Raw genomic sequence first — 17,418 nt, 5'->3', positions numbered from 1 at the left:
CTGGATATTATGGAATCCAGAGTTTGTTTAGATCCGTTCCTGATTTTTTAGATCTCTTAATCTTCTTCATGCTGTCAGGTTTTGCTGACAAGTTTTGAGGTGTTTTCTTCATTTCTACCCGTTTTCAGGCCTTCGTTTACCTCTTGAACTCTAAAATAAATGTTGTTAATCACATTAGCAATATAACATTTTCACACTGGCCATGCTGGTTTGGATGGCTTTTTATCCTGAAATAACAGTGCTTTTCGAAACTGTTTTCATACTTAGTTTTAAGTTAGTTTGATTATTTGAAGTGTTACAAAAAAAGATCTGTAAATGTGTCTCTCTCTTGTTTGTATGCACAGCTAGACAGGCAGATTTTTTTTTCTGTTGTTTACTCTAACATTTGTTGCATTTCTAATAAACTTCCAGCATATAAAAAGCAATCTTTCCCGTCGTTTCCGCTTCTTGATGTTTGAATGTATTTTTAATTGCTGTGATAATCTCCTTTTTATTTTATTTAACGACTTAATCCTTTTCTTCTCGACTTGCCTCTGTAGTGCAGCCTCTTTAACCATCGCTCTAATGTCTGAAAATGCAGTTAACTACATTTGGGAATATTGGAAACAGAGAGAGGTTTTGAACCAGAATAATAAAACCTCGGATATGGAAACCGCAGTCTTGCTCAACTTAATTTCCTTTATTTGTGTGGCGCAGTCATTCCCGACTCACAGAAAACGCGTAAGTTTCACATTTATTTCTCTGTAAGAGGTGAAAAAGTTTACATTTCTAACAACGCGCATATAATAAGCGAAAAATAATTTTAGGAAGTTGCGTTTTCTTCTTTGTTCAGACTCCAAAGGACTGATCTCAGTGGGGGAAAAAATAAATAAAACCGAGAAATTGAAGTAAAGTCCATATGGTGATTGATGAGTAACCCATTAACTCATACAAAATAGGGAATTGAAAACTGATTTTCTCTTTCGGGGAGGTGGGATGTCCTCGTTTTTTAAGCCACCAATCTCCGTCCGTTTCCCTCCATCTTTTGGGGTTTTTTATTGCCTCTTAGCAAGTCTTCAAAGAGCCCAGAGCCTATAATTAGGGGGCGGGCCGAGAGCGCCTCAAAACGCTTCCCCGCATTGGAGCCCGACTCCATCCAAAGTGTCCCGGGACTCAGAGCTGCGCCTCTCCCTCTGCGCTCAGCTTCCTAAAGGATTTAGTTTCTCAGGGATGGCCGCATCTGTTCTGGAGGTAGGAAATGTAATTGTAAGTACATCTTCTTCTTCTTCTTCTTGAAACAAATCAGACTTGATCATGAGAATATTGTTACATCTTTATTCTGAGATTTTATTGATGTCCCGTTATTAGGACACGATGTTTTTGCATGAATATATTTGGGATCCTGTTATATCAGTGATGAAGAAAATCTAAAATATTTACATCAATGCAACAGTTTCAATCGGGAAGAAAGTTTACAGCTTGCATTTAGGCCAAGCTCTGGGGATATTATTATCTTCAGTGTCTCCTAACAGAAAATAGAGATTTAAAAAGTAAGTTTATCTCCCGTGGCTTCGACAACATCTATGTTTAAAAGGTTTAGAAAACCATCATTAGTTATATATATAATCTTTGTGAACATGGTAAAATATAATATTTTAGAACATAATTAGAGCAAATTAAATCTGTTTTGATCAACCTTATTTTTATTCAAATCTTACATCATAATAATGTTAGTCTAAATAATATTTATTTTTTATATATTTGTTGTCTTTATTTTAAAAATTGCTATGGTACAATATAATCGCAGAAATTATGCAAATGCATCAATGCAGTTTTGGTTTGTGTCAGTTACAAAGAAATAAAGAAACACATCTTTAAAAATAATATATTTTCATCTGTAAAATGTTTTATTTAAATGGTTAATTGGGCATCCTCAACATTATAGTAATTAAGCAAAACCAAAATCATTTGAGTATTTTGTATGTGTGGGATTTAATAGAATAATGAGTCCACAAATTTGAGTCTGCGTGTTGGAAACTTTAAACAGTTGTTAAGGAATTTTAAGCACCATTAATTGTAAATTCAAGAGCAGCTTGTTAAAAGAGGCTTAAAATCAACCATGCATGATCCAGTGATTGATCAGAACATTAACAAGTTTGAGCATCGGCTGCCTTGACCTCTTTGTAAATTTTGAGAGCAGAAAAAAAGCCAAATATGTCAGTCAGAAATCCGTTTTTTATTAGAGCTGACACTTACAGAGGCTGTGGCAAGCAGCCATATCCTGCAGACAGATCGTTTCACTCTCCCCCCCTTGTTTTTTTTTTCTTTTTTACTATTTTGGTCTTCAGGAAGACGCACGCTATGGATCCAGTCCTCTGGCTATGTTAACTGCTACCTGTAACAAGTTCGGTAGCACCAGCCCCATCAGGGATTCAGCTACACCCGGAAAAACCGGCAGCTCTCCAGTAAAGAAGCAGTACACCATGACCTCTGACCTTCAGACAGCAAAGAACGGGCGGGTGTCGGACAGCAGTGGTCTGACGGACTCCTACACCGGCTCTTTCACCACAGCTGGTGGAGGTGGTGGGCTGCTGAGTCCCACTGGAAGCCCTCCACCTTCGGCTGGGGGGTACACTTCAGAGTACAACCCTTTCTCCCACTCCTTCCAGACCTCTGTGTCCCAGGACCCGTCTCTTTTAGTGTCCAAGACCCATGCTACCCCGGCCGACTGTCTCACCAGTGTCTACACCTCTCTGGATATGACACACCCATATGGCTCCTGGTATAAGGCTGGAATCCACCCCGGCATCACTGCTGCTCCAGCCAACGCCACGTCCTCCTGGTGGGACGTCCACCCCAACTCCAACTGGCTGTCAGCGACACAGCCCCAAGCTGATGGGAGTCTCCAGGCTTCACTTCAGCCTGTGGCCCCACAGGCGTCCCTGAGTCCCCAGCTCCCGAGTTACAGCTCCGACTTTACACCACTTAACCCAGCCCCATATCCCTCTGTTGGACTGGGCTCATCCTCACACCTCCTCCAACCTTCCCAGCACATGTTGCCCCAGGACATGTACAAGCCCAAGCCTGTGTCAAGTGCTGGGCTAATTGAGAATTCAATGGGCCTAAAGCCTGCCAGGGGATCGGGAGGCTACAGCGGAGGGGCTACACCCAGCCGGTCTTCATGTGACTGTCCCAACTGCCAAGAGCTGGAGAGGCTGGGAGCATCTGCCGCCTCCCTGAGGAAAAAACCTGTGCACAGCTGCCACATCCCAGGCTGTGGGAAAGTCTATGGCAAGGCTTCCCACCTGAAAGCCCACCTGCGCTGGCACACCGGCGAAAGGCCTTTTGTGTGCAACTGGCTGTTCTGCGGGAAGCGCTTCACCCGCTCCGATGAGCTGGAGAGGCACGTGCGCACCCACACGAGGGAGAAGAAGTTTACCTGCCTGCTATGCAACAAACGCTTCACCCGCAGTGATCACCTTTCAAAGCATCAGAAGACCCACGCAGACTCAGCAATGCAGGGCAAAACTGCAGCCGTGGAAGGAGATACGGACCCTCGGACCGAAGACACATCTGAGCTCAACTCCAGCACCGTGCCAACCAATCCTGTTGCTGATCAAATCGCCAACGGGGATGAGAAGACCACCACCCCTAATGGAGTGGAAAACAGCAGTGGTTTGCTGGAAATCTGACTGCCTTAAGTTTTTCCTCTAGCATTCTCTTCTTTTTGAAATAAAAACAAACTTTATACTGAAAACAAAAAGAAAAAATATTCAAGACAACGTTTGAACTCAATATAATAAATGACTGAGTGCACAGCAACCACATGCAAGTCCAAGAAAAGACATGCAAGCCTGCATCCATACTGCCAAAATTGTGTGCAGACACACTGCCAAATACACACAACTAAAACCTTGATGTACATGAGCACAAATATTCCATGCACACGTGCACCATTTACATGCACAATAATAACTATGAGCAAATGCACAAGCATATATAATGCATTCATGTATGCATGGGCACCCACAAAAGTGTTCCTGCTCAGACCCACATACGAGTAAACATTCTCATGTGGACATTTAGCAGTCTGCACACATTTTCTGCCTTTTAAATGAGACAAACCACTGGGGAAATGTAATCTGCAAAAGCAGAAGGAAAAAGGCTCAGAGGCTACAAAAGGAAAGAACAAGACTTATGGTTGGGATGATGGAGTTGATGAAGCATTGCATGCCTGGTGTGAAAAATATCTGATATACAACTGCACTCTGATACCTATTCAATATTCCTGAAATGGAAAATCTCACTTAGGGCTACTTTTTGTCAGAGATGCCATGATGAAGATGTTGCTTTGTATTTGCTGTTCACTTCCTACTTTGTCTAATTTAATTTCATATTTACATGAATAGTCTAATTTATGTTTTAAATTATACAACAAGGGGGATTATCTTACATGTTGTGGGACATCTTATACTTAAAGGGAAATGAATGGTTGAAGCTGGCCAAGAAGGAAAAATATGGTGCATTAAATTAAGATTTTTGTTGTCTTATTTATTAGTTATGAGTTGGAATTTAGGAAGTATGTTATTAAAGTTTTATTTATAGATCTTGAATCTTTTGTGTGCATTACCTAATTCTGTAACATTTCTCATTGTGAATTCTTCCATACCATCCAAAGCAAAGAATAAAATGGGCTTCCTGGATTGTTTAAACATACTATCTATAATAATAACAATATATAGATTTTGTTAGGTGATATTTTTCTACATTTTTATGCATTTTCTATTTTTCCTCAAGAAAAGATGTTTATTTTACTGCAGCTGGCAAAAAGGTTTATCATTTGGTCCACACAGGAGTTGCTAGTGTTCGCTGTCTTGTTGTGAAATATGTTTAGAAGAGGCTGTAAATAGTTTTAAAGCAGAAAACCTCAGAAATGTACACATGTACGCTGTAAGATTCCTGAAGCAGAATCATGAATTTATGGTGCTTTCAAGAGTAAGCAATCTGAAAACAAGTATTTTATTTGATGGTTTTATTTTCTATTCAAAAGCATTCTGACTTGATTGATAAATAAACGAATAATTAAAAATATGTCATTCCTTTTGCATTAACTTCGCTCCTCTGTGCTTCATCCTAAATCCCTCCCATCGATGAGCTTCCTTCCACATCCTTCTACATCCTTAGAGCCAAGCAAATACTTTCATTATCTTTTGCAGTGAAAAAAAAAACAAAGTCATTCACTGAATTGAAGTCTTGACTCGACACAATGACCCCCTTTCAGGGAGCCACTGTAGTTACACTCAGGACAATTATTCCACTCTGCAGCCTGAAAGAGGTAATTACGGCGAGCGATGCTCCAGCAGAGTCCGGAGAGAGAAGAAGAGGGGATTAGGACAGGAGAGCTGCGGTTGCACTGTTTATGGAGGAAGGCGGTCAAACAAAGAACCCCAATTAGGGCAGGAGGCATAAAGAAAGATGAGATCTGGAGAAACAATGCAGAGAAGAAGTTGAGCTGACCAGCAAGTGTGTTTTGCAAATTGAGATGCCTTGTGTGTGGTTCTTCAGTGGGTTTCTGAAAGAGTTAACGGTCACAACAAGTGGAAGTTCATCTTTTCCTGTCCATGTTACTTTCCAGACTAATTAAAATACCTCAGGAGGGAGGACTTCTCGTGCTGCCTTAAAAGTTATACCACCTAACGACAAACCAAACTAGACCTTTAAACATAAACTCTGCCCAGGCGCAGTTTAGCAACAATATAATTAAGTTGAATTTTACCTCACTTGTTAAGAGCTATATTGGTGCAGGTTATTTTACATTATAATCAGGAAGATTAGTAAAATTCACAAAAGTGTTCCTGCTCTGTGAACTTTTAAAAATTTTGAGCTTATGTGTGGTGCAAAAGGTGGTGCATAATTTGAAAAAAAAATTTTTTTTCATACACGTTCCACTTAACTAACAGGTTGGGTGATAAGATGAACTAGCTTAGCTCAGGGGGAAGAATCAATTTACATTAAAAAAAATAACTGCAGAGCAACCAATGCACTTTGCAAGGTTGAAGAAGAAAGTCATTGTTAAATGAATCTATGTGTAAGCTTACAGATGGTTAAAGAACTGATGCTGCAAAATGTTCTGAACTCATGCTGTGGGGATGCTTTTCTTTACCAGGTACTGGGGAGTTCATCAGAGCTGACACTCTAGATAGCTGGAGTTAAATACAAAGAAAAAATAGATATGCAACATCATTTTTTCCATTTCAAAATAAAATACAATTTTCTGTCTATCAAAAAAATCTTGATAAAATGAGGGGATGTTTGTGGTTGCAACTTGATAAGATGAAAAAAACGAAGTGGATTAAATACTTTTTGAAAGACCTGCATTTTTCTACCAGGTTTATAAACCTTTCAATTTAACTCAAACAGAAGAAATGATAATAAAGAAAGTCAAGAGAGCACTGATTGAATTGCATAAGAAGAGACCGGTACAGCTGACGCTCTCTGAAAGCTTGCGACTCTCCTGCTGCAACATTTACACTTCCCAGGCTGCATGGTTCCAATTTAGGGCTTCTAATAGGCTGTAGTTGAGGTAAATTTATATAAAACGTCCCCGGGCCGACTTTGTCATCAGGGACCAATATGTTTATGGTGGTCTGAAGTGGGCGCATGGTCCAGTCCACAGGATAAAAGGCAAACATGGGGAACGGGGAATGGGTTGGGTGTGTCAGACCAGCAACTGAGGGTGGGGTTGGGGGGAGGGGGTTAAGAAGATGGTCAGTGGCTTTTGAAAACCATCCTCTGCTACTGGTAGTTTCTGTCTGTCTAAAATACACTCCTGGTGGTGGCATAATGTAGCCTTAGCTTTATTTTTACTTCTTTTATTTAGAAAGCCAGGAAACATTAAGTGTTGCTTCAAACAAGGTCATAAAAAGAAAAATATACACGCAGTGACACACAGAGGCCAAAGCAGAAACTGGACAATCTGTTCCATATGCTCTTTACCCACAGAATCCCATTTACTCCATTTAGAAAATCAAATCACTGCAGACTTAATAAGACTGAAAATAGTTATTCCATAGGATCCCAGAAGAAACACCTGTTAAAGTCATCACACATCTCATTTCCAGTCTAACAAGAAGAGGAAACTTTAAAACATTTTCTCATGCTGTGTTTGGTTTAACTCTCAGACTTGATGAGTTATGCAAACTTACTCTAAATGAGTCACTCCTACTTGAAGGGGGACTGCAGACTAATCATTATATATATATATATATATATATATATATATATATATATATATATATATATATATATATATATATATATATATATATATATATATATATATATATATATATATATATATATATATATATTTCACATCCTTGCTTGCTGAAAATGTATTCTGTTGACATCATTTGATCATTTGAGTCAGACAAACAAACAGTGGTGCACAACTGAAAGAAAAGATTAAATGTTTTACTTAAAAATTTCAGAAAAGTGTGGAGAGCACATATTTTTAGCTCCCTTAAGTCAATGTTTTATAGAACCACATTTATTGGTCATTACAGCTGCAAGTCTTTTAACGTTAGTCTAAAATCATTTGCAGTCAGTTTGCATGAAGGTTGTCTGGGCATTGTTATTCAACTTTTACTACAAATTTTTATTTGGATTTGGTCTCGAGTTTGACTGGGACATGCTAGCCCATAAATATCCCCATGCATGTTCCGATCAACTCAGCCTTGCTTCCCAATTAAGAGTTCATAAAGGGCGTTAATCATGAGGTTGAGTAAATAGTTGTCATCTACAACTCTGTGTTTTTGGCTCTTTGTTTCATTTTATATCAGCCCTCTGAAAGGTTTGTCATTAAATATTTACCTCCATCCATCCTTCTATCAACTTTGACTAGGTTCTCTCTGTTTCTACTGAGTCATGCCTTCAGATTGATGCTTGCACCAAAATTTTTTTTAATTAAATTGTGTTTTGAGGATGACGCACAGGTTTCTGATCATAAAACATTCATCCTCATGTTTGGTGTACTTCTGTATGGCATGTGGCCACCTGCCAGCAGAGCTTCTTATTGCCTTCTTTCAACAGTGACTTTCTTTGTATAGAAAAAGCCAGATTTATTAAATGCATGAACACATTTTTCCAAATGAGCTGTGGATCTCTGCAGCTTCTGAAGACTAACCCTAGTTTTGTTAATGCTTGTTCAATTAATGCTTACATTAATTGCCAGTTGTACCATATCATTCTGTTTTTTTAATTGAGATTCAAAGTTTGGAATGACTTGTTTTACAGCTTAAATATGCTATAAAACTAATACATAGCTTTATTTCTAATCTGTTTATTTCTTGATCTTCATGATGCTGATTGACTAATGCTTTCCTCCTATTATCTGATCCACACTGCCTTGTCAAGTAAAACAACTGACTGTGATTTGACATAGCCACAGGCACAGGCACTTGTGCATTCATGGTAGGAGGGGGAACACGGGACGCACGGGGAAGGACAAAAGCACAGGTGTCTGCAGGTGTGACTGAGCCTCTGTGACAGGGAATTTAAAGGGAAACAGATAAAGACTGTCATCATGCCCCAGGGCTCAACAGCATGGCTATAAAAAACAAACAACAAGGTAATGCTTTGTTTTGTGCTAGAGAGGTAAAGGTAAAGTGACCAGAGTGAACCATAACATGACCCAGAGACCAGATGGGTTCAGGTCAAAGGAGACAAAGGTTGAAGAGGAAAACAAAAGAGATTAAAAAGGCCAAAAGGTGAAGAGGAAATGTTATCTCCCAGGTGCACGTTAGTGTTTTTCTTATCATTTTAGCCATTGTTTACATTTCTGGATAGGAAACATACGCACATTAAATAGTCTTTTTTTCTGTATTCTGCTATATATTTGCAAAAGTTTTTCAGTCTCATAATTTTTCCACATTGGTCAGATCTCATCAGTTCTTATCATGAGCACAAACTTTAATGTAGTATATATTGTTATATACCTGCATAGCTGCGACATGGAAGGAAATGGCTTCCAGTTTTTTTTTTTTTTTTTTTTTTTTTTTCATGAATAATAAATTCACCCACTTCTAGTCCAAGAAACCATAAAACAAGTGTAACCAATTGCCTTTTGAAGTCTCCTATTTGGTTAACAAAACCCACTTGTGCAATGAGAGCATAACCAGAGAAAGCAGCCAAGAGCCCATTGCAAGTCTAAGACAAACAGATTTGCATTTGTGTGTATGCGTTTGACATGCACACAAATGCATGCATGCCAATCTTTTCAAATTTTATTACATTTAATAATCTCTTTTCTTCCACAATAATGTACAACGTTGTATTGGTCTAGAACATGAAATCCTACGATGCTGGTTTACACTTCTGTACCATCCTCCTTCTCCCCCAACAAATTAAATTACAAATAAATACAGTATTTTCAATCAAAGACACATTCATGTCTTGCATCATCATACTTGGAGTGCTTTTCTTACTTGCTGCTCTAATTATATCCTTTTATGACATTTAAGAGCCCCCAACAACTGCCCTTGAAGTTTAAAGGGGATCCTCCTTTGCTGCCCAATGCACCAAACCCTCCACCAAAATGAGACCATTTTGTTTATAGGTACTGTGCGAGGGTTGTGGGTGACTCTGTGCCCCTTTATAAGATAATGTGCTTCCCATTTAATGGCATCCGGATGACAAATTGCTTCCAGGGGAAAATTAGGTTAAGAAAATAGCTATGTGAAACATAAAGGCATATTTCGTCTCCTGAAGAGGTCTGACATCCATAATTTCCTTTATGCGCAGCAGTAGGTGCTTTTAAGATTCTTTGAAAAACCACATTTCTTCCAGAAACTTCAATATTGATAATTGTGTGCTTTGTTTTTTGGGGGGTTTTCTCTATTGATGCAGATAACTTTTAGCCGCAATGGAAATTTCTGTCATTTAAGAGACTGGTGGTCTGATATCTCTTGAAATTGGATTTGGAAGCCCACTCAGAAAACTATTAAAGCACTGACATACTTAAATAGCGTTCCTTCCTTTTTCGAAAAACTACATAACAGTCCTTTTCTTGCTTGTTCTTTTTTATTATTTGAGTTGAAACTGGTAAAGGGACAAGATTTAAGAGCCAATATGTAGGGAGAGAGTGGTGGAGGTGCAAAAACACAATGTCCTCAGGAAAAAAAGGTACTAATAAAAATACACTAGGGAGTCCAGCAACCCAATGATTCAGTGGCAAGTAAGAGAAAAAGAGCACAGCCAGGCAGCAAATGATTTTGAATGTGGATCAAGTGATGAGGAAACAGAAGAAGGAAAAGTTAACCGGGCAGGAAGGAGTGAGACAAAATGGAGAAAAAGAAGTGAGTGATTTGGGTTGGAAGCCGGAGCAGGGAGCCGGGGTTGGCAGGGTTTTGGTGGAGGAGTGTGGTGGTTCAGAAGTCCTCCAGCACGAGGCGCCAGTGTGTCCGGTGGGGGCCCTGACCATGAGCTGCCTCACCCCCCAGAGCCACGGCCACAACGCCCCCCTCCCACTCTTCACCCGTCCAACCCAAAACCCACTGGCAGTCAGAGCTTCACTGAAGCTGCTGCATGTTTATTTAATATTTTCAAGAAATTGAAATATCTTTGTGGGTTCTCTCTCACACACACATAGACGCACACACACACAATTACACATCCCTCACACACATTACCACCACAATATATAAATAAATAAAAGGAGAGCAATAATGTTCTCTTGATCTGTGGCCAAGGAAAGAGTTGGAGAAAATCTTTTTCGAATGGTGTTTTCAGAAACGTGGAGGGAGGAGCGTGAATGTTTTACACTTCGTGTTGCCGGAGCAGGCATCGTGTCTCAGTCTGACTCTCCCACAAAGGAAACAGTGCTTTAACAAAGTGGCTGACAAACAAAAAATAGTTTCCATGTGACAAAAGCACAGAAACACATTCAAAAATATGAGCCAGGATGATGTAGATTTTATATTGAAAAAGGAAGAAGTGTGTGTGGTCTGCTGAATGAGAACATGAGGTGTTAAATGAATACATTTGCATGCCAGTTCTTTACTGTGTGTGAGTGAGTGCATGATGGCATGCACACACACAAACATCAGAGGCCAATTCCTTCAGACAGAAATCCCTTAACAGCCACGATTTTGGTCTCCTTGCAGTACCCCTTTCTGTCTCCTCTCCCCTCAACAGCCACCAACCAGCGCTGCTGCCAAAAATAACACAGGAGCGCCACTCGAACCCGCGCCTCACCACAGAGCAGCCTGGCCGCAAGAGGGGGATCAAAAAACACACAAAAAAGGAAACACATCATATTGTGGAAGGAGGATGGAGGGGGTGAGGGGCATTCACCCAGCCCTGTGCTTGAAGATCTACTGATGATCTGGGCAACCAGAGAACCACACATGCTGTGCGTTGCAGTATGCATATCTCCTGCATTGTTTTTTCTCTTTTTTTTTCACATTTTGTCCCATTACAACCAGAAATAGCAGTATGTTGTTGTGGTATTTTATATGACAGACCAAGACAAAGTAAAGCATAGAGTCATGAAGGGAACGAAAGATGACAAATAGTTTTTAAACTTTTTTAATGACAATCTGATGAGTGTGATGTGGATTTGAATTCAACACCCTCTATTTTGATACTCCCAAATCAAATGAGACCACTTTTCTTCAGAAGTCACTTAATTTGTCAACTGAGTCCAGATGTGTGTAATTTAAATTTAGTATAAATATAGTTATTTTATAATGTGCTCATTGGTTTGTCGGAGAAGATAAGGGAGCAAACAGCTTCAAGAAGACCAAGTACAGCAGACAACTCTCATAAAGCAACAATCAATCCATCAACCGAAGCCTACAAGAATACAATACAACTGCAAAGCAAAAGGCATGTGGAAACACTGCAGAGATCCAAAGCCCAGGTTATACATAACAACAAGACACCCATGTATCACACTCTCCACAAATCTGACTTGTATGGAAGAATTAAGAAAGACATCTTTTTTAACAAATGCCGCAGAGCATTTAGGGGACACAGCCAACACGTCAAATAAAGGTTACGTGACAACAAAATGAATTTCTTTGGCTGAATGCCATCAGATGCACACGATCACTACTGTTCAGCATCGTGGGGGCAGCTGGAGGAGCGTAAACCAGAAGAAACACTGTTTGAAGCTACAATTAAATTGTTTAGATAATTTAGATCAAAGAATGTTCATGAGTTAGAAAGGTCTCATTGAAGCCCAGACATAAATTCAAATAAGAATCTGTTGCAAAACCTCAAGTTTTATGTCCATAGATGTGCCTTCCAATCTGACTGTGCTTCAGCTGTTTTATGATCAATAAAAATGGGCATTACTGTTTTTGTCTTTAGTGTTTCCCAAACTTACAGAACATACATGAAGAAAAGAAGTGGCGGTGCACACATATCACATGTAAATAATTCAAATTAAAAAACAAATGGAATCGCACAAATTCAGGACATTTTACCACAATAATTTTTTTCCCACTTTAGCTAGAGCATTAATGTTTAACTATTCCTTGTAATACCTTTTCAGACTACCAAACATAAAATATCAAAAATGGGCAAAGGTGGGAGGGACATACTCCAAAAAATGAGATATTAGCAAAATTTATACATATTCCACTTCACAATTATCTTGTATTTTGAGTTGCTCTATCACCTAAAATTCTAATAGCGTGCATTGACATTTGTAGCTGTAACTTGAGAAAACGTAAAAAAGTTCGAGGAATATTGACACTTTTGAAGAACTCTAATGCCAAGATGAGCCAAAGAAAAGTGAGTCCGGATGTGAATGCAATTTCTATGAAAATCATCATAAATGCTAAGGTGGCATTTAAACGTCTGATCTCATTCAGACAACGACTTAATAACTAGATTCCTTAAACACTTAGACTATCACGTTATAGGTCAATAAATTAGAGCATTCAGCTGACAAGTGAAGTCACATCAGTACTGAAGCTCAGAGTAATGAGTAGGAGGGATAAACTCTGGTCACAGCTGCTCGTTGTTGGTTTGGGGGTTCAAATGGGAGACAGCTTCATAACTGCCATGGCCAGTTCTCCTCATGTTGGCAAAATGTGCTTATCCACACTGACATATTGATGCCAGTGGATAAAGCCATCAAAATCCCTGCTCTGCTTCAGAGGTGGCCAACAGGGTTTTACAAGCGAGTCATCGTGGGATTAATCGTCAAGCCGCAGAAATAAAAGTAATTCGTAGGAAGATGGAAAATGGAACTGCAATATTTTATGGAAGTGCTGCTACATTCATCGGAAAGGTTGTGGGTCCAAAAGGATTTAACTGGTTGGTATGATTCCTTTTACTGACGCAAAAAGATCCAAACTAAACAGAAACTTGGCATAAATTAGCAGCACTGTCAGCCTTTAAAGCTATCTAAATTCATTAGGAATAAATGTTGCTATCATGAGAGCAAAGCATCTCCCCACTCACGTCACATTGCAAACATATGTGCTCAGTTCAGCTGTCTTTTTAAATGAATATCATGTGAAACAGCTTTATTCTTTTATTTATTTTCTTCTGCTATTTTATTGCTACACTGAACAACTTTAATGTTTAGGTTTAAAATTTGGTTTTCTTCTGGATTAAACAGGTGAAATTTATCAGCGAAAGCTGGTGACAAGTGAAGACTTCACAATTCACACAGTAAAATCTATTAGAAAAGTATTTGTGAGCGTAGTACCAGTAGGATTACACTTGGATTTTGTTTACGGTATTTAGTTTCATACGCTGGCAGCACATTGGTAATTAATTACCAGAATTAAAGTAATGGTGTTAATAAGTAATAGAGAATTTCATATGTATTTTTCACTTTTCACAGATGAAGTCATAAAGTCTTAAGAAAGAAAAAAGAAAACAAATCTAAAGTATTAGGTGTCACAGGAAGCAGTTGCCAAAACCCCAAACATCCAAAATGAATTATGTTCAAATTAAAGCATAAATGAAAAGCCAAGTTTTCAATCACCTACTTCTTTATTTTTTATTGAATGATTAGAATCTTAGCTGCAAAGTAAGAAAGACGATGACTAACAAAGTTTTGGTACTGCTGCCTGATGGCATTGAGAAGTATTTGTCTCACAGATATATTTTATTTCCTTTTTTCTCAAACAATATGAGCCAAATCAAATCAATCTGTCCCTATGTATAAATGTAATTACCCCCAGAACCTCAAAACAGCTTGTGCTATCAGGCTTTTGTGATAATGGGCAATGAGTTTTTTCTGTCACTGTGAATAGATTTTGGTCACTTTTTGTTTCAGAATAGTAATTCAGTTACACTGGATGGTTTTTGAGAATAAAAAGCCTGTTTAAGGTCACGCCACAGGTTACCAACAGAGTCTGAGGCTGAACATTAGAACATGTAACTGAACACATGACAGTCACATGAAATCAGACATGATCTGATCTTCAACAAAGGTAATGTTCCAGACAATCAACCAACTTACTAAGAGTATTAATTATTGTGGTGGACTGTAGAAGAGGCAAATAAAAGGTCAAACAAATCTAGAATAGTGTACTCTTCAGAGTTCATTGATACTGTGACATCAAATGTGACTTTGAATTGAACTTCTTCCTAATTCTTCTATTGTTATTGTTTTTTTATTGTGTAAATTCAAACTAACTAGAATTTCTTCAAACAAATACCAGGATAAGACCTTTTTCAGGAGACAAGTGAAGTGATTGCACAACAACAAAAAACAAAATAGAGATCACAACTTTTGAAGCAACAATTAGATAATTAGTTTAAAACTAATTATCTAACTTCCTGCTATAACTAGCTGTACTGCAGAGCTGCCAATTATGGGCATGTAAACAAGAACAATGCAAGCTGTTTAGTATAAGCTGTGCTGTCATGTATGTATTCTATAACTAACAACCAATTTTATTTTCATTTTAAAAATCCATCCACATTTTTAACATTATTGTTCCCTTTTCATTTATTTTCATTATATAATGATAATCTATATTCTGATGAGAAAAATGATCGTAGCTACTTCCAATATAAGAAATCTGACCACTGAAGTTTTTCAAACGTTTCAGTACAGATGGTTTAGAATTTTATTTTATTATGTATTTTATTGTATCTTGCGTTAAAAAAAAAAAAAAAAGGAGCCAAATAACCTTAAAATGGGGCTTTAGCAGAGGTCGGACATACTGCCTTGGAGACGGCAGGTGTCTGATAAATTAAAGATATTTACGTTCACAAAGACTCATGAAACTCATAAAACAAGTTGAAAGATAGGTGACTGGATGTCTCCCTCTGCTGGTTAAAATCTAGCACATCAATTCCAGTGAAAACATTTTTAAGCAAATAAATTTTAAACTTGGAGGCATTTTTTGCAAACTGAACAATACAGGAAAAACTTTACAAATAAAATAAAGTAAAACAATAAGATATTCCTTTTCTATTCCTTTAAGTTTGTTAAGGTTTCACCCTAACGAACAGACATCAAGCTCTTTTATTGCTTTTGAAAAACCAATGTCTTGCCAAATTCTGCATAGTGGAGTTTAAATATTTGTACAGAGTATTTGCGGGCAAGTATCTAACCTCAAATCCACCTGGGCACTTTTCTGCTTTTTCTCTCTGGTTTCTTCGAATAATTCTACTTGATTATGATAGAATGTTGAGAAAATTGTGTTAAGAAATAGCAAAACAGAAACAAAGTGAGGGTTTAAAATACATACAAAGAAAATAATCAGCATTGATTATAGGAATAATAAAAACAGGAAATGTCCTGAATCAGGGCTTGAGAGAAGCATAATCCATATTTATTCATCTGTTTATCCATCTATTGTAGGCATCTGAATGAATTAGAGCAGAAGTCACTAATACACAGGAATAAAAAAATAACAAATAAACAAAATGGAAAAGTAAATTTCAACTATAAATTGGTCCTATGTTTTGTTGTTAGTTAGCTTAATTTGTACAAAGCAATTCTTTTTAGCCAAGAAATCGGCCAAATATGTTACATTTTAAAATAATAAAGGTATAGAGAAGCTTTACTGTTTGAATATCTGGTAAATGTGGTGACATGAGTATTCCTCACAAATGTATGTAATACTGCTTAAATTTTTTGATGGGACTACTGGTTATAAAACAGTTACTAGATATGGGAATAGTCAAAAAATGTACTCAGGTAGCATTACTTCAACATATGTCTACTCAATAAAAATGTTCTGAAGTACTAAGTATCTTTTTGATCAAAACAAAAATTGAAAGCCTTACATGAAAAAATGCAAATACATTATGTAAAAATATCAAATTCAGGCAGAATAAATACTGATTTGTGTTATTGCTCCCATGCACATGCAGCTGCTTATATAAACAATTCCATGGAAGTCCAGTTGAGCACTGGGTCCAGCGCCAGAAACTGGTTTGTAGATAATGGTTACAGTATGGTTATTTCATTATTTTTTTAAATAAAATATGCTTATTTTCTTATTTATTATTTTTATAAAATACATTTGCTATAAACAGCAAAGAGTTAAAAAAATAGAGTAAATTATTTTTATTTTATTACATAAGTTGTTTTAATACACTAACACTTCAGATTGAGATATTTAAAAAATACACAAAAAGAGAACGGACAAAAGTGCAATAAAACACATTTATTTTTAATACTGGGAACACTGGTCACAAGCAGGGCTTCAGTCTGCTGGTCAAACTGGGAGAAGTCCAGTGAGTTCTGAGTCGTCCTGGTTCTGTTTACTGGACGTCCTGGTTCTCTTTTATCCTGGCAAGGAAAAAAGAGAAATTATCCAAAGTGTCATAGAACATACATATCTGAATCCTTCACGTTCAGAAAAATATTTATCGGTTGTTTAGAAGCTAGTTTCTGGATGCAAAGTCAAGTAATTCTGCTCGTAAAAATTATGTTATTTTCTTTCATTCTTACCTGTGAAAGGAAATGCCAATGAATCCAGTTTGTATTGTAAAACGGTTGAAACAAGGACGACCGCTCCACTGCCACATTCAAGATGGCGGCGACGTAACGTAGGACGGAGCGCTCCATGAGGCGTTTACGTGTTCATGTCTGTGGGGCAAACAACCAAAGATTTTAAATAAAGATAGTGATACTTTTTAAAATAATTATACTATAAGAAAAGTAAAAAATGTGGTGCAGTATCTAATAAAAGAAAGTTTTTCTTAAAAAGGTTGATGTAATTGAGTAAATCAAATGTAACTAGTTACTACTCACCTCCGATGGTTTCTGTTATATAGGCTGCAGTTTAAATCCATATAAAATGTGTTTCACATTTGTTAAACAATGTTCAACTGTTTTTGTTGTTGTTATTTGTTCAAAGTATGTAGATTTGTTTCCTACCATCTGGTGGGAAAGTTGGAATAAAAGCTCAACTTCGAACGCTTTTGGGTCAATCCGGAGTCGATTTTCACAAG

General features: G+C 37.7%; 1 protein-coding gene and 1 long non-coding RNA gene across 3 annotated transcripts; one reads left to right on the top strand and one right to left on the bottom strand.

The window, feature by feature from the left end:
- Positions 1-1,151: 1,151 nt before the first annotated feature.
- Positions 1,152-5,070, top strand: sp7 (Sp7 transcription factor). Of its 2 annotated transcripts, none has more exons than XM_055024629.1 (2): positions 1,152-1,230; positions 2,328-5,070. In XM_055024629.1, exons 1-2 carry the CDS (start codon positions 1,210-1,212, stop codon positions 3,669-3,671), a joined length of 1,365 nt encoding a protein of 454 aa, XP_054880604.1. In that variant the 5' UTR covers positions 1,152-1,209; the 3' UTR covers positions 3,672-5,070. The 2 variants fall into 2 exon arrangements, with proteins under 2 accessions (XP_054880604.1, XP_054880597.1); XM_055024622.1 differs by having other exon boundaries at positions 1,152-1,245.
- Positions 5,071-16,626: 11,556 nt separating this feature from the next.
- On the bottom strand, positions 16,627-17,328 carry LOC129355091 (uncharacterized). Its single transcript, XR_008605235.1, has 3 exons — positions 17,219-17,328; positions 16,916-17,053; positions 16,627-16,753 (listed from the first exon to the last, which is right to left on the bottom strand). It is a non-coding gene; the product is annotated as an uncharacterized LOC129355091 (long non-coding RNA).
- Positions 17,329-17,418: the final 90 nt, after the last annotated feature.

The sequence above is a fragment of the Poeciliopsis prolifica genome, unplaced genomic scaffold (assembly GCF_027474105.1).
Source record: "Poeciliopsis prolifica strain line A6 unplaced genomic scaffold, Auburn_PproV2 SCAFFOLD003, whole genome shotgun sequence".
NCBI classification, from domain to species: Eukaryota; Metazoa; Chordata; class Actinopteri; order Cyprinodontiformes; family Poeciliidae; genus Poeciliopsis; species Poeciliopsis prolifica.
The sequence above is the reverse complement of the archived record's forward strand: the minus strand, read 5'-3'. Positions and strand labels throughout refer to the sequence as shown.

Coding starts and splice junctions, on each gene's coding strand:
- sp7 (XM_055024622.1), top strand. CDS start 1,210: ATGGCCGCATCTGTTCTGGAGGTAGGAAATGTAATT. Junction 1,246..2,327: donor TGGAGGTAGGAAATGTAATT/GTAAGTACATCT, acceptor TTTGGTCTTCAG/GAAGACGCACGCTATGGATC.